The sequence below is a fragment of the Neolamprologus multifasciatus genome, chromosome 14 (assembly GCF_963576455.1).
Source record: "Neolamprologus multifasciatus chromosome 14, fNeoMul1.2, whole genome shotgun sequence".
NCBI lineage: Eukaryota > Metazoa > Chordata > Actinopteri > Cichliformes > Cichlidae > Neolamprologus > Neolamprologus multifasciatus.
This window is the reverse complement of record NC_140452.1, coordinates 469,966-489,883: the sequence shown is the minus strand read 5'-3', so window position 1 is coordinate 489,883 and position 19,918 is coordinate 469,966. Positions and strand designations below refer to the sequence as shown.

General features: G+C 44.9%; 2 protein-coding genes across 8 annotated transcripts in view; both read right to left on the bottom strand.

Moving 5' to 3' along the window:
* Nucleotides 1–2,244: 2,244 nt before the first annotated feature.
* On the bottom strand, nt 2,245–8,100 carry LOC146502801 (uncharacterized). 3 transcript variants are annotated; one of them, XM_085184664.1, is made up of 6 exons: nt 7,012–7,594; nt 6,543–6,729; nt 6,172–6,455; nt 6,016–6,085; nt 5,016–5,781; nt 2,245–4,922 (listed from the first exon to the last, which is right to left on the bottom strand). In XM_085184664.1, the coding sequence occupies exons 2-6, from the start codon at nt 6,574–6,576 to the stop codon at nt 4,127–4,129; spliced, it is 1,950 nt and encodes a 649-aa protein (XP_085040790.1). In that variant the 5' UTR covers nt 6,577–6,729; nt 7,012–7,594; the 3' UTR covers nt 2,245–4,126. The 3 variants fall into 3 exon arrangements, with proteins under 3 accessions (XP_085040790.1, XP_085040788.1, XP_085040789.1); XM_085184663.1 differs by lacking the exon at nt 7,012–7,594 and adding an exon at nt 7,682–8,100 and having other exon boundaries at nt 2,246–4,922; XM_085184662.1 differs by having other exon boundaries at nt 6,543–7,594.
* A 2,175-nt stretch (nt 8,101–10,275) lies between these two features.
* Nucleotides 10,276–19,918, bottom strand: part of nyap2a (neuronal tyrosine-phosphorylated phosphoinositide-3-kinase adaptor 2a) — a 39,525-nt gene continuing 29,882 nt past the window's right edge. For 4 of the 5 annotated variants that reach the window (XM_085184667.1, XM_085184668.1, XM_085184665.1 and 1 more), the window contains 2 exons: nt 17,871–17,983; nt 10,276–13,547 (listed from right to left, as the gene is read on the bottom strand). In XM_085184667.1, coding sequence (XP_085040793.1) covers nt 13,326–13,547; nt 17,871–17,983 — 335 coding nt within the window. In that variant the 3' untranslated portion in view covers nt 10,276–13,325. Of the gene's footprint in view, nt 13,548–17,149; nt 17,785–17,870; nt 17,984–19,918 lie in introns of those variants that run through there. The other variant, XM_085184670.1, reaches the window with a different exon arrangement.

Sequence of the window (19,918 nt, the reverse complement as noted above, 5' to 3'; positions counted from 1 at the left end):
CCTCTGTGCCATGTGAAGGGATTTTCCTTAATGCAGGAGAAATTATCTCCACAAAAAGGAACAGGTTCGGCCATCGCACAGTGGAACAAGTTCTCTTCTTAAATAAAAATGGAAAAGGGTTACTTTAAATGCATCATGTTTTTAATTTGCAAGTTCATAAGCATTTTCCCTTTCACAATCAATTCTACCCCAGGTCAGAAATATGTATAGGAAAATTTCCCTAATATAATATTATTGATAAATACACCCATCTTGCGATTAATTTCATAAGTGCATGGAGGCAGGACCTCAGAGCAGAAGCATGCTCCATAATGTGTTGTACGTTATTATATGTATATTATATGCAGTGTTGGGTAAGTTACTTTAAAATAGTAACTTAGTTACATTACTAGTTACTTCTATCAAAAGTAACTCAGTTACTTCAAGTTACTCGTTACTTTCAAAGTAACTAGTTACTAGGGAAAGTAACTTTGGTTTTACTCAGAATTCTCTTATTAATGTGTTGCTTCCATAACTTTGCCAGTCTTCTAGCTTGCTTACTTGCCACAAGTGCACTGTGCCACCTACCAATAGAAAGGAAAAGATAATGTGCATATTTCCACGAGAGAAATCCCACGCCTGGACCATCATTGACCGCTGCCATGATTCTAGCCTACGTCACAGCGTCATGTGTGCCTTTTACATCCAACACAAAAACTGCAGTCGTGGTGCTTTGATTGTACTCAGAACTCGGAAATTCTGCCTTCTAAATAGGAAGATGTAGGCAACACCAGACTGCAGATGAGCTGCATACAGGGCTGGACTGGGACAAAAAATCGGCCCGGGCGTTTTGACTAGAGACCGGCCCACCATTATAGGAAAAATCATAAAGCCTTTGAATGAAAACAAACGCTGTTGTGACAGTGATGTACACTGTCTTGATGGTATATATGCATCAATCTATCAATCGTTTGTTGTAAGATTCAGATAATTATTTTTTAAAAGCTAGACATTTTAAATGAGAATAAGAAAGAAAAGTATTTCTTTGTGCCCACCTCTCCCTGTTAATGCCCTACCTGGCCCCCCTGGCAAAACTTTGCTAGACCCGCACCTGCACAGTTACCAGCTGTCAGCTTCATAAAAAAGGATCCTGGGGTTATCTGTCTCTCAGAAACAGTTCATAACTTCCCTTCAACTCATTCATGTCACCTAAAAGGTAAACCTGTTTCTCCATCACCTGTTCAGCTCTGATGATTCAGTAAGGACATCTCCTGGTTTCATCTTCATGTTTCCCTCTCAGCAGATAACCAAACCGACATCATGACCAGCAGCTTTTTTGCAGCTGTGGCTCCAGCAAACATCAGCTGATACTAGAAATTATTAATATTAAATAAATTCTAACAACTGCTGATCAAGCTTAAACGTGCTGCTGTTGTTTAACGTGACATCGGCCGGTTTCCTCTTTCTGGCGCAAAGTGGGCGATAAACAAACAAGAGAGCCGATCAGCTGATCATTGATGAGTTTTCATGATTGAAGTAGAAACAGGAGAGAGAGGGGAGAGAATGAGAGAAGAAGAGGCAGCTGTGCAGCAAAGACACAGAATAACTCCAGCTTTGTGTCTTTTTCATTGTAGCTGAATTACGGGACAAACTGTTCTTTTTCACCTCAATAAGAAACGCGTAATATTTTATCTGAATACCAGACGGGACGGTTGGCAACTCTAATAACTTATGAACAAAATAAAGTTCAACATCATTAACTTCATAGCACCCACCCAGCTGTATAGAAACTCCGTCATGCTAGCTAGTACGCAGTACGGAAAAAGTCAGAATAACGAAAATAAACTCCACCTAAACTTGGTTTATATCTGACCCAGATAGCCTGCAGGTCATAACTTCTTACCTGAAGTTCAGTTCACACTCGGACCAGTGGCCGCCTCGGGTCTCTTTTCCTTCTGCGTCCCCTTTCCCTCATCCACCTGCTGCCTCCACCACTTGCTAAAGTTACAGAATCTGTGGAAGCTCCGCGATAGCCACCACACGAAGTAACGAGTAACGACCCTATCTAAATCCCAGTAACGACTAACGCGTTCCTGATTTTGGCATAATAACTAGTTACCGTGCTCGTTACCACAATAATAACGTAGTTACTGTAACGCGTTACTTAATAACGCGTTAGTCCCAACACTGATTATATGTAACGTGGTATTTTTCAATTATTGTATTTAACAACATCAAGAAGTGAAAAGTAAAGAAAGACCACACCATGATGCATGTTTGAACAAGGAAAGTTTACTGGTCAAAATTATTTATTAAACAAATAAAACACATTTTTTAACCCCCAAAAATACACGTTCAAAGCAACACAGCGGCCCAATATCAGACAGAACTCCACTCTGTGGGCAATCATTACGAAGCAGTCGGTTTTATTTTGTGGATTCAAGCTGCTCTTCATATATTTGGCCACCAGATGTCACCAGAGAGGACTGTGTTGAAAAGCTTCGAGTAATGAACCGTTTTTCAATACAAGCTTCAGAAAGCTTAATTTGGCCATCACTGCCACCTGGTAAGCTGCTGTCTCTGCCAAGCACCAAAGCAGAGTGAAGCGTGCTAGCCGCTCCTCCGAGAAGATGATTGGCTGCAATCCCTACAACACCTGAACAGGAAACTGAGGCTGCAGTTCCCAGACTCACCAAAATTGGACCACAAAATGAAAAAACGTTTTCCGATCTGATCATGATTTCTGCAGCAAAATTTAAATGTTTGGTGTAAAGATGAAAGTATGGATCCACCCTGCCTGCACCGGTGCTCAGACTGCTGCTGATGTGATGGTGCAGGGCAGATTGTCAGTACCAGCTGAACATAATTTAACAGCCTACCTGAGTGTTATTGCTGACCACGTCTGTGGGTTTATGGCCACGATATACCATTTTCTGATGCTGCTTTCAGCACGATCACACAGCTCATCTCAAACTGGTTTTTTGAATATGACAGTGAGGTCAGTGCACTCAGCCTCCACCTGTGAATGTTCAGCACTCTAACAGGTTCTAAATGCAGTCATAGCACATGTTCTGTTTCATCTTCAGATATGCTGAACTGTAGGTACTAACTGCTGCAGAGACATGTCCACAGTCTCCCCTTTATTTAGTTTCAGCATCTGCATCCTGTCAGCTGATCATTACCTATAAACATTAAATCAAAAGGTCAAATCTGAGCTTCATCTACTAATGAAAATGAAAGCTCGATAAATGTCTGATTAAAGCTGGTCTCTTCTGATGTTTGCAGATCAACATCACGTTCATGGATTAAATGGGAGCTCCGCTCTTTACTCACCTGTTGCTATGGAGAATCGTTGCATAAGAGCTGCACTGATATTAATCACGTATGTGCTTAATGTCTGCACAGCTGTCTGATTCGAACCTACTTCCTGGATGAAGACTCTGCTCATACACTCAGTGTGACGTTAACTAATCACATGTAAGTTTTAGCTTTAGCTGCATAAGTCGTTGAATTTAATGCACAAAATGTATTTGATGGGTAGACATTACCTTTGACACATTGCAGCTGCATTTTAATCTGAATTATTACTTCACGTTTATCGAGGGCAGAAAAATCCTTTTGAAGCAGCAGCTCCAACAAAAGCTCGTCAGTCAGAGGAGGAGGAGTTTTATTCTACACACCGAAACACAGCAAAGTCATTTCTTCACAGATGAAACAAACGAAATGTTTATTAGAGCTGCTGATTCCTCTTCTGTCACCGACTGAGGTCACGGTCTGTTTGATTTTGGCAGCTGAACTTAAATCACCATGACCAGGTGAGACGCCAGGTGAGAGTCAAAGTCCATTTAGAAGAGTCGTCATTTTACCTCCTAAGGCTGGAGATGCTGTCAGGGCCCAGCTACTCAACCCGAGACATGCGGGGGCGTGCGGCGAGTGCGAGGTGGTTTTGCAGCAGAGATCAAACATTTCCTGTGTCTTTAACAGGGGATAAAAAAACAGAAACCCCAAAGCAACAAACCGGCCAATCAATGCCGGCTTCAAGAGGTGGATGGACACACCCCCTGAACACAATTTGATGTGCCGCACACAGTCGCGGGGGGTGGAGTCAGCGGGAATTGTCTGGGTTTCCCGCTGGCCAGTTTCTGCGTCACTGTGCCGTATATTCGTGCGTCCATGGGAACGCGTCCGCCTGCTTCCTGTGCTTGCTGGCAGAATCGAGCGAGTCGTGCTCGCCGTCTCCACAGCGGTGTTTCTTGAGCTGGCGTGAGTCGGAGAAGCCCCGCCCACAGCGTTCGCACGAGTACAGCTTGACACCGGTGTGGATCTGCATGTGAGACTTCAGCTGGTTGGACTGGCGGAACTTGCGGCCACACACGGCGCACTCGTACGGCTTCTCGCCGGTGTGCACCAGCAGGTGGCGGTGGTAGTTCTGAGGCGTCCTGAACTCTTTGCCGCAGTGCTCGCAGCGGTGAGGTTTGACACCCGTGTGCAGAAGCTCGTGCTGCTTCAGCTGCGATGCCAGCAGGAAGCCTTTGTGACAGACGGCGCAGACATGCGGCCGGTCGCCGCTGTGCTGCCTCAGGTGGTACAGGTACAGGTGACGCAGGTGGAAGGCTTTCCCACAGGTGTCGCAGGTGAACTCTTTGTTTTGGGCGTGGCTCTTCTCGTGCGTGCGCAGCGAGCTGCTGCTGCTGAAGCTCTTTGGACAGACTTTACAGCTGAACGGTTTGACTCCGGTGGACCGCCGCCTGCCCGCCTCCCCGCCGGACTTTCCCCGATCGCCACCGCTGCCGTGAACCAGCTGCTGGTGCTTCTGCAGCTGGCAGTTGTAGAAGAACGTCTTTCCGCACAGGTCGCACATGAACGGCTTTGCCACGCCGTGAACGAGCATGTGAGTCTTCAGAGCCCAGGTCCCCGTGAAGCCTTCGCCACACTGATCACACCTGAGGAAGGAAGGACAGGTGAGGAAGGGTCAGAGGTTAAAGAAACAGCCTCGCCGAGACAGAAAACATACGTGATCGTTCGGGGCCTCGTACCTGAAGGGCTTCTCCCCGCTGTGCAGCCTCAGGTGTCTCTGGAAGTTGTATTTGAGGCCGAAGCTCAGGCCACAGGTGGGACAGGTGAAGGGCTTCTCCCCCGAGTGGACCACACGGTGCTGCAGCAGCCCCATCCGGCACTTGAAGGCCTTGTCGCACTCGTCGCACTTGTACGGGCGTTCCTCAGAGTGCGACCTTTTGTGCACGCGCAGGTTGCTGGCGGTGGAGAAGCTCTTGGCGCAGGTCTGGCAGGAGTATGGCCGTGCCCCGGTGTGCACGGTCTGGTGCTCCCGCAGGCTCTTCTTGCGCGTGAAGCTCTTTCCGCAGACGTCGCACATGAAGGGCTTGACTTTGGCGTGCGACACCTCGTGGTATCGCAGCGCCCCACTGGAGGTAAAGGTGCGGTCACATGCGTAGCACTTGAGCGGCGTTTTCTCAAGCCGGTGACAGGCCTGGTGCGCTCGAAGCTGACGTGGCAGCCTGAACTTCCTGTCGCATTGGTCACAGCGCAGCAGCTTGTCTGGGTCGCTCTCCTGCGCCTCGCGGAGACGGTGGGCGAGCAGGTGGCGCTGCAGCGTCTGCGCTTTGTAGAAACCTTTGTCGCAGGAGCTGCAGGGGAACGGCTTCAGGTGGCACGCGGCGTGCTTCAGCAGCTGGTGCTTCTGATGGAAGCCTTTGTCACACAGCTCGCAGAAAAACCGCTTCTCCTTGTACAGCTCCCTCCTCCGCCTCCTCTCCTGCTCCTTCTGCTGCTCCTCGCTCACACCTGAACAGTAAGACAGGAAGTCAGAGACGCTGCTGCAGGTTCGACAAACAGAAGCGACTGATTATTGGACCATCAGCTGTTCTGAAGGACGACATCATCGAAATCCTCACGTACTAGGTCTTGACTAATCAGGCCCCATCTTAACGTAGCGCGTCACGCCATTAGAGCACATCGCTCTCACACCACAGGCTTACCTGTGGTTCATACAGTATTTAAAAGTAGCAGCGCGCTCACCTGTCGGACCGCCGGGCACCTGCTGATCATCATGATTCTGTCCTGCAGGTTCAGACTTCGTCTCTGCTGCCTGAAAACGCGATGGTATTATCGGTCACCACATACAGACCCATCAACCAGTCAATCAACCAGTTTGAAGCAGCTGTCGTCACTCACAGCGTCACACTGCTCTTCGTGGGTTTCATCACCTGGAAGCTCAGCGGCCGGCTGATCCTCACAGTCAGGAAGTGATGTCACATCTGCGGGCTGGATCATATCACGTGACACCTGAGGATCTGCAGAGAAGTGCGTCATGTCCAAAACACTCACAGCGCCGTTCTGCAGTGCGGTCAGGTCGCTCTGGCCTGTGACTGGTGCGTGCACCGGCGGGCTGAGGATGACCACAGCCACAGCAGCAGTGGCAGCAGCTGATTGGACATCCAGAGACAGGGTGGGTGCATCTGCAGGAGAAACAATGAGTTTCCTGTGAGACTTTAACCCAGGCTTTTGAGCCGAATGACTGTTCGACCTTTGACCCTGGGTCTCACCTGCCGGGCTGAACTTCACCGACGGTTTGGCCATCCTCGAAGCGCCGGGTGTGTTTTCGAGGCAACTAAGTTCTGCCCTGAGAGCTTCATTTTCCGCCTCTACGCTCGCATACAGCTCCCTGAAGACTCTGCAGATTTTACGGACTGCCTCTCTGGCCACGCCCCCCAGCACGGTGGACAGGTGAGCCTGCAGCACAGACGCATGGGTGACATGATAGATGCACAGGTGGAACAGGTAAAACATCTGATCTGAGGACCCGAGCGTAACTGATTTCTGATTACACAACCTGTAGACAGGCCCCGCCCACATCCACCTGAGTAGTTCACCCTGATGTCACAACATGCCGACTCTCTCGGAGACTGACGCTCGCAGTGAGTGTTCTCCATGACACGCAGCATGTTTTCAGTGCGAATGACTGACTGTCGGCCTGTGGCACGAACACCGACGGTGCTGAGACAAACTTCTTACCGAAACCAGCCTGACTTGGAACCGCTTCACCGAGGACGCCGTTTCCACAGCTCTTCACCTGCACGCTCAGTCATGTGACGATGTCGTTCACAGATTTTCTCTGCTTTTATTTATCTTTTTATTCTGTGGACAGTTGGTGCATGCACAATGACAACAAAAGGCATTTCCAGGCCTTCCTAAACACAGGCTCCCCCCAAAGCTGTGTGCTGAGCCCGGTGACGCAGCCCCAGCTGTTCACGGATGACGCCATGATGCCTCATTTCTACTGAGGGTGGTTAGCGAGGCTGCACCTTTAAGGTTTAGCTGCTGTTTTCTTAACCTTAAGCTTCTGTTTAGGTTAAGTAGAGGATGATGACGTCACCTGCGACAGGTGAAGATGCGAACAGATCCGTTTACGTACAGCCTGACCTGTGGTCATGTGAGCAGTTACAGCTACACCATGCGCGTGCACCACACTTCTGGACAAACCTGAAGGCATGCGCACTTCAGAGCTGCATATACCTGGGTCAAAGATCAAACACCTGCCTCCAGGCGTCTCCTGCGTGTCAGTGGGCGGGGCCAATACGTGTTTTTATACCCTCATCCCTTATTTTCTGTAGCATGTTTTTAACGCGAAACCGGAAGTGACGGCGGATTTTGCTCTCACATAATCTTCACCTGAGCTCCTCACCTGGCCGTGCTCCGCTCGCGCGCCCTCCCTTCCCAGCTCGTGCACAGCGCTCCCCACGGCTACCTCCATGATCAGCTCCACCTGCGAAGAGAACGTGCTCAGGGCCGCCATGTTGTCTTTGTCCTGCGCGCACACGTTTTCGGAGGACGAACCGACCGAGGAGGGTTCGGGTCAGCCGGCCCGGGTCAGAGGTCAGACGAATACACTCTCCGCGGGATGATTCCCCGCTCTCTTTGCAGCCAACATGGCGGTCTGACGCGATGGTTACTTCCGGGTCAGAAGGCGAATCTCTCTTCTTCTCCTTCTTCGTGGGAGGACCGCCGCCTGCTGGAGGAAAGGTGAAGCGCTCAACAAATTAACTGAGCGTGCGCACGCAGAGCGTCTGCGGCGACGTCATCAGAAAAATGAGAAAACTAGAAAAAAAATCATAATTCATCTTAACATAAAAGAGGTACATTTAAAACGTCAGAGAACATTTATCCAAAAAACGATGTTATCATACTGAAATGTATTTATGAGCATCAGTCCAACAATGATTAAAGAAACAAAGATGAAAGATCATAAAAAAGAAAAAAACTGTTACAGTGTAACAAAGGTCAACACAAAATGTGAAGAGAAAAAGTCCTTTACTGTACGTCAAAAGAAGAAAAGTAGAATAAAACAGAGCAGTCGGAGTTTTTCATTCAGCCGTCTTTTCATACACAGTTAAGCTTCACAGCATCTACATTTATGGAGAAAAAGATATTGTTCATAACAGAATGCAGATTTTATTATCAATCCCGACGATGGAGTCGCCCTGGACTGCGTGCAGCTCCACGTGCCGTTCCAAAAAGCTTGAACCCGTTCACAGTGAAAAAACACGTGATGCAGGCTTTCAGTGTCGTTTTCACAGAATACACACGTATTCAGATTAAATTTCAATCTTATAAAAATCGCATTTATTATTCTGATGTTTACTTTTTTTACTTTAGGTGAAAGGGGAAGAGAAATATATCTTCTTTGTATAACCCTAATCGTCTCATTCTTAAATTCTTTAAGAATATAACTGGGTTTGGACAAAATAGCTCTGATCGCCTTGTTTGTGTCACAAAAGGCAATTCCTGCTCTGCGGAGCCGTGTCAGTCCAGAGGAGACCTTACAGAGCATAATATCTTCTTTATCTTTGGTCTCAAAGGGACACTTTTATAGTTCCGTCAGCGTATCTGATGTTCTTACAGGTAACAAGTCACATCCTCCTCATCTGTAAAATGGGCTACAAGCCGAATCCCTTTGGATCTCCATTCATCCACAGATTATTTACCCAGTCGATGTACCTGTTGTTGTACTGTGAGGAGTAAAGTTGTGTTTGTATATTCATTTCCATTAAAGCGGCACCTGCTTATGGAGATCTGAGAGTTTAACTGGTAATGAGCTGCAGTCTAAATCACAGTGAAGCGAAATGAGTGAATGTGGCAAATGCTGAAAAACAAAACCTGTCTCCCCATTGGTCAGTCCAACATGTGACATCCTGATGTGTCGCTCAAACCCTGAATGTTTAATGAGCCGAACAACATTTTTAAGTTTAACATAGGAGTTAAGTACCGAAAAACTCAGTGACAGGTGACGTTTAATAGAGCTCTATTGGCCCAGTAATAATTTTTTTAAACAAAATTGTTCATCTGTCATCACCTCAGATCGTCTCCAACTGTTTCCCAGCCCACCTCGCTCGCTCAGTGTGAGGCCACAGCCTCCTCCCAGTCCTCCCACAGCAGCACGTCTGCAAAGTGGAACCTGCCGCTCTTACCGACAGCTGAGTCGACGCTAAATCTCTTCTTTCACATGTCTCCAGAATAATGATGTGTTTCTGTGCACCACATCCAGAGCTTCCTCCGTCTTTGCCCCCATATCAAGTGCAATTTTGGAAAGTATTTATCAAATGTTTATCAAATGAAAAATGAGAAAGGGAGATTAAGAAAGTAGGCAGGAGTACTAAGAGGCTAGGTGTGCAGATAAGAGAGATTTCAAAGGAGAACTAAAAGGCTTAAAGTGAGCTGTATGTGAGGCTGGACACCACGAGATGAGAACTTGTATCGATTGGCAGAGACAGAGCTGACAGGATGTGGAGAAGGGATGAGTTCAGGCAGGAGGCAAGAAGACGACCCCAGAGAGGGTTCATGGATGCAGTGAAAGAGAACATGCAGAGGGTTGGTGAGAAAGATGAGGATGATCCATTGTGGCAACCTGTGAAGGGAGCAGCTGAGAGAAAAAGAGGAAGCACTTTAACTCCTGGACTTGATTTAATCACCGTTTAAATTCTTATTGCTGATGCTGTATTTTTCTTATTTGCATGTAAGGTGAGCTGGTGTTGTGGAACCAGGCGACCTCCCCGACAGAGCAATAAGATTCTGCTGGATTCCAGAGGGAGATGTATTTCTGTCTGCAACATGCTGGACGTGTTCTTGCTAAGTGTATTTAAAATCAGAATCACAGAGAAATCTTATGTCTGAAAACAGACACTATTGTTTTACTCCACATTCTTTGACCCAGTAAAACCATGAATCTGAATGTGCTGAACTATTTGACTCCAGTTTAATGATAAAAATGGCAAAAGTGTGTTCATTAAAAATCTGATTTATTTTCATCACAGTGTCACAACAGTCAATAAAAATAAACACAGACTCTGAACTCGATCACCTGGACCCTGATCCAGGAAGCGGCTTCAGCAAACTTCCTGTTCCAGAAGATTCGAGCTGGTCCAATCAGCTCGGAGTATGTTCAGCCTGACAGACCAGGGCAAAGGGTCAACAAAGAGCACTCTGTCATCGTCACAGACTGAATAAAGTTTGATTTAGATCAGCTGAATCCTGATGTGACCTTTGACCTTAAATCCAACGATCGGAGCCAGTTTGCCCACAGCATCTGTTACAGAGCTGTCTGCATGCGCTCAGACACAGTTCAAACATTTCAGGAGGAGACGTTTAAATCGGGAACCTCGGTCTGATCCGCTCTGAGTCCGTGCTCCTGATCCAATCTGGATCCTGCAGAGTGAGTGCTGTGGACTCCCTGCTGTCTGGCATACCCACTGAGAATGTGTTAAGGTCAGAGGTTACAGTGAAGTGTTTGTACGAACCTCGCTCTGATCTCTGACAGCTATTCTACGAAATGGAAGGTCAGTTAAATGGTTGGGCTGCAGGACTCAGGGCGGAGTCAGAGAGAACACCTGCCAGTGAAAAGGTGAGTCTGTTGCCATGGTAACGGACTCAGTTTAACTGTCTTTCAGGAGTTTTAACGGAAGCTGCTTTCTGGAGCAGGACCCTGATTCAGTGCCAGCACTCAGTCACAGAGACACCTGCCCACAGGTGAAGTACACGAATGAGAGTGAAACAGCGCCATCATGTGGACAAAATGACCTGATTTTTATGTGACTGACCTTTACATCATCACCCCGAGCCTTAAGCCAGGTGTCGTTTGAAGAATAAAATATTTTAGTTTTTCGTGTTGCATGGAGGAGTCATGTGACACTCTCAGGTCATGTGACTGTTCCCTCATGACATGTATGTAATTACCTCACATACAGTACTGTCATCTTTCAGTGACACAGTAATGATGTACATGTTGGTCTATCTCTGACCGGCTGCTGAGTCTACAGCCTGTGCTACGGCTGCTCACACTCGGGCACAGAGGAGAGGAGGAAGACAAGCTGAGCAAGCTCAGGAAGTCTTTGTGGGAATGGACATCATCATCATCATCATCACGTTACCTGGCTGCACAGCTGCGTTCAGCATCATGGGATCAGAATCTGCACTCTGCTGTGGTTCTGCTGTGTAACGTTCAGTGACACCGAGCGCGGTGAGAACAGATACAATCATTTAAACATTTCTCTGATCGTGGGAACGATCGTATGTTTCACAGACACTGATCCTGTTCATTGATTAATCTTAAAATTTCTCAGGACAAGTTAATAAAGTTTTATTTTAATATCGACTTTTACAAACTGAAGTGCACTTGGTTGATTACAGGAACAAAAAGCATCAAATCGTGAACAAGGACGCCATAGATGACATGATCACACGCTGTATTGATCACAGCGAGTGAGAGTTTGTGTGCATATCCAAATATGAAATCTCCCCATGGCTTCGAGAACAGCTGCGGACAAGATGGTCAATCTCTGTGGCAGACAGGAAGTCACGTGACCTCAGAATTGGAAGACACGTGCGGTCGTTTACACGTGGCCGAGTAGGCGGGGCGTGCACGACGACGAGGAACGGGCCCTCATAATTCCTGTCAAACTTTGATGTTTGTAGAATCAGCTGAGGCGGAGACGTCACATGACTCGATTTATAACCCCGCTGAGATGCTCCTGTTACACAACAGCGAGGTTGCTGTGACGTCAAATGCCGGGTGCTGCTGATGTCACATGATTTCCTGTCCTCCATCTTGTCTGTAGTCAGATGCCACGTGGCTTCAGGCTGATTTACATTTATCTGATATCCCATAATGCTTTGCTTCAGTGCTTTGATTTGACATCGTGATAATCAATCAGCTCATTCACCAATGATCAATAAACTGCATTCATCAATGAAAGCTTTCTGCAGACTGTCATCATCATCTACTGCCCCCAAAGAAGTGACCTTTGACCCTGACAAAGCTGTCTCTCCCTGTTGTTGATGACAGTCGGGGCAGCTGATGAGAGCAGACGAACAAACAACCTGTCAAAATATTCTCTTTTCAAAATAGCTTTTCTCCTCTGAATAAAGTGTTTCATATAAAACATGGTCACGTCCTGTCACACACCGATGAGCAAGCTTTAACTTTTAAATATAAAAACACGATTAAGCAACATTTTCAGCCTTTGTGTTACATACTTTATAAAGGACTTTTTCTGCTACACAACTGTCAGACTTAAAAAAAACATCAGTCTTTTACAGATAGAAAAATAACGAGTAGAAAGACGACAGAAAGCTCTGCTACACCCGGATGACCACGCCCTTCTAGACTCTGATTGGATGGCAGGAGAACACCCGCATGAGTGTGTGTGTGGGAGTTTGTGTGTGTGTGTGTGGGGGGGAGCTGCTTATCAGGTAACCTCAGGGGCAACTTCCTGCTTAACCCATGCAAGGAAACAGATTGGCTAATCAATATCTAGATCACTGGGAAACCACGCCCCTTTTCTCTGTGAGGACGCTGATTTGGACAGGGCCTTTTCCTGGAGGTGAAGCTTCCTTCGTAGAGGGCTCTGTGTGCGTGTGAACATTACTGCACAGATCGACTGATTTCTCTGATTATTCTTCTGATGGTGACACATGGACACATCAGGACATCTGCAGCTTTACTGTGGTTTGTTCTTTAAATGACAAACATACCACGAGGAGGAGCAGGTCCACCTGTTAGTTTTTGTATATAACTGAAGAACGTTTGCTCTTTCATGACTATTAGATTCAGTTTAACTTGAATTCATGTAAAAGAGTAAGATGCTCAGAAGGGAAGAAGGAAGTTTAGTCAGATGACTTTCAGCAGCTCTGCTCTCGCTCGTGAAACAAGGAAGGAAAAGCATCTTTCATCACATTCAAGCATTCATGGTGGAACCTCATCGTGATCATCATTGCTGTGTTTCTCCATTTTACACAACACTGTTTGGGTGTTTCATGGCGCGAGTATTTGTCTTTCAGATGGCGGTGTCCCAGAACACGGCGGCAGCATGGCCAGCGGCAGTGGGCGAGGCCGAGTATGGCGGTGGCTGCTTCCTCTTCCAGCTGGGCAAGATGGGCATACTGTCCTGTTTGCACAGATTCTTATCTGGCCGCTGACGAGCTTTGATCTCTCGACATAAAACTCTCTTTTTCTCAATCATCTCCATCATGGTGGCGTCGCCACATAGCCATGGCATCTGGACACAAAGAACAGCTCGACATCAACAGACCCATACCTCCCTTCTCACTGCAAACTACACGGAGACACAACGTTACTGTGATGTTTCACACAACTGCTGGCTGTGGACGCCCTGCAGGTCCACATTCCTATTCCTAACCTGCTTTCTTTGCCCCAGATAAAAACGTCACCGAGGTCAAGGAAAAGAGAAGAGCCTGAGGACAGGATCGACCTCACATTTGTTTTTCCTCCATGATGTGACATTGGATGTCTGAAGTGCTCACACTACAGTTTGCAGAAGATGGACTACAACACCTCTAACTTCCCTACAACATTGTTTTCTGGAGGTAATTTATACCAGAAAAGTCTGTGAAATATAAGGTTTAACTTCAACCTGATATTTCACTGACTTTTCTGTGAAATATAACATCCAGGGTTAGATTTACTAATGTCTGTAGCAAGGCCGTCTTTTGATGTTATAAATGTGCTGGTCAGTTTTAAAGTCTTAAATAATCAGGCCCCATCTTATCTTAATGACCTTGTAGTACCATATCACCCTATTAGAGCACTTCGCTCTGCAGGCCTACTTGTTGTTCCTAGAGTATTTAAAAGTAGAATGGGAGGCAGAGCCTTCAGTTTTCAGGCCCCTCTTCTGTGGAACCAGCTTCCAGTTTGGATTCAGGAGACAGACACTATCTCTACTTTTAAGATCAGGCTTCAAACTTTCCTTTTGTTAGGCTGGACCAGGTCTATTTATTTGTTTGATTATTTGTTTACAATTTTATACTTTGTAAAAGTGTAAAAAGTGTAGTTCTTTTTTTTGTGTGTAAAAAACAGTAAGATACATTTAAAATGAGTCAGCAAAACACACACACACACACACACACACACACACAGTATTATGTATAATCTTGTATACTAACTGTATCTCTGAATACATAACTCTATTACCAATCATGTTGTCATGTTGTAAACAATAATATGATTTTCTGTCCAGCCTGTTTGTGGATCTGATGGGTTTTAAGTCGTGTGACCATCGTGAATTGACATTGCTTTGAACAAAGGGTTCGAGGCTTCATCAGTTTCCTAATGTGTTTACAATGAGCTCTGTAGTATTTCACATGGGCCTTGGGCATTTTTAATCTGTAGCTCTGCTCTAAAAGAACGTACGTACCTGGGCCCGCCTACTATGCTTGGAAAGGTAAAATGATTGGCTGGAATCCAAAGTGTGTGACATCTCAGGAAAAAAAAGCACCGAAATAAAGCACCGAAATGTGCGCTGCTTTTCGGTCTGGTTACTACCGTTTATGTCAAAACCGGTGCCATCATGGGTACCCATCCCTACCCATGACAGTGATGAATCTATGGCTGTCATTCTGCCCTCACTCCCAGTGGTTATGGCAGATCACGGCCCCCTGCCTGAGCCTGATTCTGCCAGAGATTTCTGTCTCCTAAAATAGAGTTTTTCCTTCCCACTGTCGGCGAGTGCTTGCTCATAGCGGGTCGGGGCTTTTTCTGTATCATTAGATTACAATAAAAACCGCCTTCACATGACTACTGTTGTGAGATATATATAAATTAAACAGCAATCATATTTTATGTCGTTTTGTTTTGGTTTGTGGTGTCCTGTTGCTGTTTTTTGGGGATTTTTTGGGTCCCTTTTTGTCCCATTCCTCTTTGTGTTATTTTTGTTGTAATTTTGAGTCTTTGTGGGTTTTTTGATCTCTTTGTAGTACCAAACAGTTGCTTCTGTTTATCTGGACATAGCGTATTGAGCATATTTGTCACAGCTGCGACGGCAGACGTGTGGAGGTGAGGTAAGGACCCAAACACAGGCGCTGACTTTGATGGGATGAGTGAGCTTTTATTTATAAGTGAGCAGGAGTGGCGAATGGATGCTCAGAAACAAAGGGGAACCTAAACCTACATCCACAGAAGACACAGAGTCACACTGAGACCATGCAGACAAACCAGCAACATGCAGGACAAAACACAGGGCTTATATACACAGTGGAGTAACCAGGGAATAGGAGGGAAACACAGCTGGGAGAAATCAGGGCTAATGAGACTAGGGAAGAAAAACTAGACATGGACCTTCAAAGTAAGACAGGAAATACAACGGGTATGCACAGACTCAAACTTAACACTAAGACGTCAGACATGGCAACAGGGAGGAAACATGGAGACGTGGGACGAGGGCAGGCACAGTCACACAGAACAGAAGGAGCTCAAAATACAAACCCTGAGAACAGGAATGACTAGAACAGTCCTGGGGTTTCTTGGATGGCAAACTTACATTCGAGAAACAAATTAATTCAGTTGTCCAGTTGTCCTTTTTTAAATTAAGGCTCCTATCCAAAGTGAGATCTTTTTTATCTTTTAGAAATTTGGAACGAGCCATTCATGCGTTTGTTTTATCTCAACTGGATTACTGCAGTTCACTATATGTGGGTGTCAGTCAGGCCAGCTTGGCCCGGCTCCAACTGGTACAGAATGCTGCAGCTCGCCTTTTGACTCGTGTGAAGAAACACCAACATATTACTCCGGTGCTTCCCTTCATTGGCTTCCAGTGCGTTTTAGAATTAAATTCAGAATCTTACTTTTGACTTATAAAGGGCTAATTGGCACCGGACTATTTGTCTGACCTATTGCAGCTTTATACGCCCTCTAGAGCCCTTCGATCAAGCGATCACCTGCTCCTTACCTTACATAAGTCTAGGATGGTTCATAGAGGAGATCGGGCGTTTGCGGTTGTGGCACCGAAAATGTGCAATGATCTACCTCTCCACGTTAGAAAGGCCCCGACTGTTACTCTTTTTAAATCGCATCTTAAAACATATTTTTTTACTCTGGCTTTCGAAACTGTGTGAGTTACCAATTCTTTTATCCTAATTTTAATTTTCTTACCTGTCGTTGTCAATGTCATTGTTTAACTGTTACTTTGTGCAGCACTTTGGTCAGCTCCCTGTTGTTATTAAACGTGCTTTATAAATAAATAAATAAAATAAAAAGAACAGAACCAAAACTATTAACAGTGACAACCCTAAATAACAAATAGTCAAGAAACACAAGTGAAAAAGCTACAAAACATTGGGTCACTGACCCCGGACCATGACAGCATTGTGCCACTCCCACAGAGTGCATGTCCAGATGAACAGAATCAACTCTCTGGGATTTCCTTACCTGAATGATTGAGCATTCGTCAAGACGCCTCTTTGTGGTGTTTTGTGGTGTTTTTGCGTTGGTTTTTTTTTTTTTGTCTTGTTGTTGTTTTTTTTCATCTATTGGTGCCATTTTTGGTTTTATTTTTAGTCTTTATTGTGTTTTGTGCCTCTTGGTGTTGTTTTTGTCCCCCTTTTTATTCATGAGCATATGAAATCTGAGTTTCTTGTTGTGTATTGATTCATTTAGCAACAGTAGGCATTATCTGTCTGGCATGTGATTGGATGTTACTCTGTGATGTGGCATCCTGATGAATCTGTCTTTGTGTCAATATTAACAGTTGCAGTTAATACTTTAAGCTTTATTGTCTTTTTTCTTTTATTGTCTTTTTTATGAGATAGATAAGTGAATGGATGGACACACACACACACACACACACACAGAAAGACAGACAGAGAAGACAATAACATGTTTTTAATTAGATGACTTTAGCTCACGGTTGTGTGTACGTGTGAAATGATCACAGCAGCTTTCGTGTATGAGGATCACTTTGACATTCATACATTTTGATTATATTATAAACAAATATAATAAGATTATAATTATAGAAACAACCATATTGTACAACATAATCATTGTTAATAAATGAATTTAAGTTTTGCTTACATGTTAAAGAAGTGGGATAGATATTAGTGGGTGGAGTTATTATTGGTGGAAGTAGGTGTGGTTACATCCACATGTTCAGGTAAAAAGTTTACTGACACTTTTAATTCGATCTTTTATGATTTAAAAGGTTTTAATTTCAGAGTCAATTTGAACAGTGTTGTTGTTAGTTTAGTGTAATGTTAATGTAATGTTAGTATTAGCATTTAACTTTGTATCACTACAGGAACTACAGTATAAGTACTGGAGCATTTAACCGCATGCTGTTAGTTTCAAAATGAAAGATAAATCCAAAAGATTGAAATATTTGACATGAATGATACAAAAGTCTAAATTAGTAAAAACGTGTGCACATCTTGTCAGACTTCAGCTGATGGACCAAAGCTTCGTTTACTCTCAAGTTGTTTTATTTTCTCTTGTTCAGTTAAAACCTGTGTAAAAATATTTCAGGTCATTATCATCTCAACATGTAACACAGACAATAAACAGGTAAACAGGTGCTTTACACATGCTGTACCTGGCTTAGGGCAAGGTGATGCGGCTCATGCAGGTGACGATGTGGCGTGCCACCTGGTGAAGGAACTCCTGAAGTCGAAGCTGAACGGCCGAGCTTACCCGCAGACTTTGGTTCTGCAGATACAGATCAGTGATCGTCAGTAAACTCAAAGAGACATCACCTTGGTGCACATATGTTTGTGTAGATTTTCAGTCCTCCAGGGGTTCTGTTATGAAATAAATATATATTCTTAATGCTTATTTTCTGTTTATATTGTTTTATAGAGCCCAGTGTAGGAGAGCACCCTTGTGAGTTAGAATGTAGGCCAAAAGTCACAGAGTAGACTGCACGTCTTGTGCAGAAAACAGGAAGTATAGTGCAGAGGAATTTAATAGTTCTTACCCGTTTTTTTTTTTTTTTACCTCGGGGCCCAACCTTTCCACTACACAGTGGCCCGAGGTTTGGGCTATTACTGACACTGAATAAATTGGTGTTGCTTTTGGTTTGATTTATACTTAATAACTACATCCAATCTACTTTATTTTAATGACTAAAACCTAATCAAATAAACATGATGAAGACATGATGCAATGTAATAATCACAAAGACATTTATTTATTATGTGTATTTGAACCTGCACAAAGAACAAAATGCCAAACAGGTTAACTTTCATGGGAATCAAACTGAAGGCTCCAGTCAGGCTTAATTACACAAAAATAATTCATAATTCAATTTTACTACAGCAAAAGAGAAGAAAAAAATGGATAAATAATGTGATGATAAAATAAATACATTCAAAATAATTTTCTGACTAAATAAATAAACTGTTATAGAATGTAAACAAAGCGCGAATAAAAATATAGCCCTATAAAGTCATGGTCCCGGGTCGGTGACTCAGCGTTTTGAGTTTATTGTTATTATTTTTTAGTTTCTTCTGATTTCCATGGTCTGGTCTCCGTCCTGTTTGGGCCATTCCTTATTCCCTTCTGTGTGTATTGATAGTGTGGATCTACCTGCGCTCACCGTCGGTTCATCTGTGTTATTCCGTCTTTCTCCGTGTCTCCCCTGCTTTCTCCATGTCATCTCCGTGTATCATCCCGTGTCCTTATGTTTTCAGGTTTGTTTATTAGTTTTGCCCAGTCGAGGTTTTAGTAGCTCCCTGTTCCTTATTTCCTGTTTTTGTACTTCGCTGTCACTGTAAATAAACACTCGCACCCCAGCCAGTACCTGCATTTTGGGTCCTTTTCTCATAACACCACATGACTGTTGCCCCAGCCGTGACATATAATCTGTGAGTTTCAGCAGTAAATCGTTTTTCATTGGCAGAACCAGAAGTTACTCTTTATGTTTAAGACAAATGTACAGTCACAGCAGGTAACTCCCCTTTACCTGAGACACCTGAGCCTGCCTCTGCGACACGATCAGATCCGGTCTGGGTAGGGTTGGGGAAAGGATCACTCTCCGAGTCTGTTTCGGGCTTTGGTCTTGGTTGTGACCACAATGGAAAATCCTGATTCACACAGATATGTAGTTGTGAATGGGAGGAGTTTCACAGCTCTTAGTGCCAGACACGGGTCCTCCTTTGAGACAGCACTCCAGAAGGAGCCCACATCAAGTTTGCTCCACTGCAACTTTAAAGTGCTGTTGGTGGAAACTTCCAGAAGCTGTGAGTCCAGATGTGAGGGCAAAGCAACATTTACAGCAGGATCCACAGGAAATGGGTCCAAAATCCACACGTGTCCTTCTCTGGGATCCTCAGGGATCATCAAATGTCTGTGTCAGTTGTGAAACGTGCTGACAGAGTCACGGACCTTCACCTGAGGGGAGTTTTCTGAGATGTGAGACAAAAGTGGAAACATGTCCATCGTCGTCTCCTGGGCCCTCTAATTCTACAAAGCAAGTTTCCTCTTGAAAGCTTCAACTTTCAAGAGGAAACTTCAACTTTCCTCAAACGCTTGAGGACCATTCCTGTCCCATCTCACCTCACCGTGGTAGAGAGCTGGACACGATCTGCTTCCATGTCCTCACAAAGCTCATCAAAACATCTCGAGTTCACAGCATTATTTTTA

What these genes read in the sequence shown, in the direction of transcription:
- LOC146502801 (XM_085184662.1), bottom strand. Translation starts at nt 6,852, where the DNA reads ATGTGGGCGGGGCCTGTCTACAGGTTGTGTAATCAGAAATCAGTTACG. An exon ending in GGTGAAGTTCAGCCCGGCAG is followed by an intron (nt 6,456 to 6,542) that starts GTGAGACCCAGG and finishes TTTCTCCTGCAG; the next exon opens with ATGCACCCACCCTGTCTCTG. An exon ending in AGCGGGGAGAAGCCCTTCAG is followed by an intron (nt 4,923 to 5,015) that starts GTACGAGGCCCC and finishes TTCCTTCCTCAG; the next exon opens with GTGTGATCAGTGTGGCGAAG.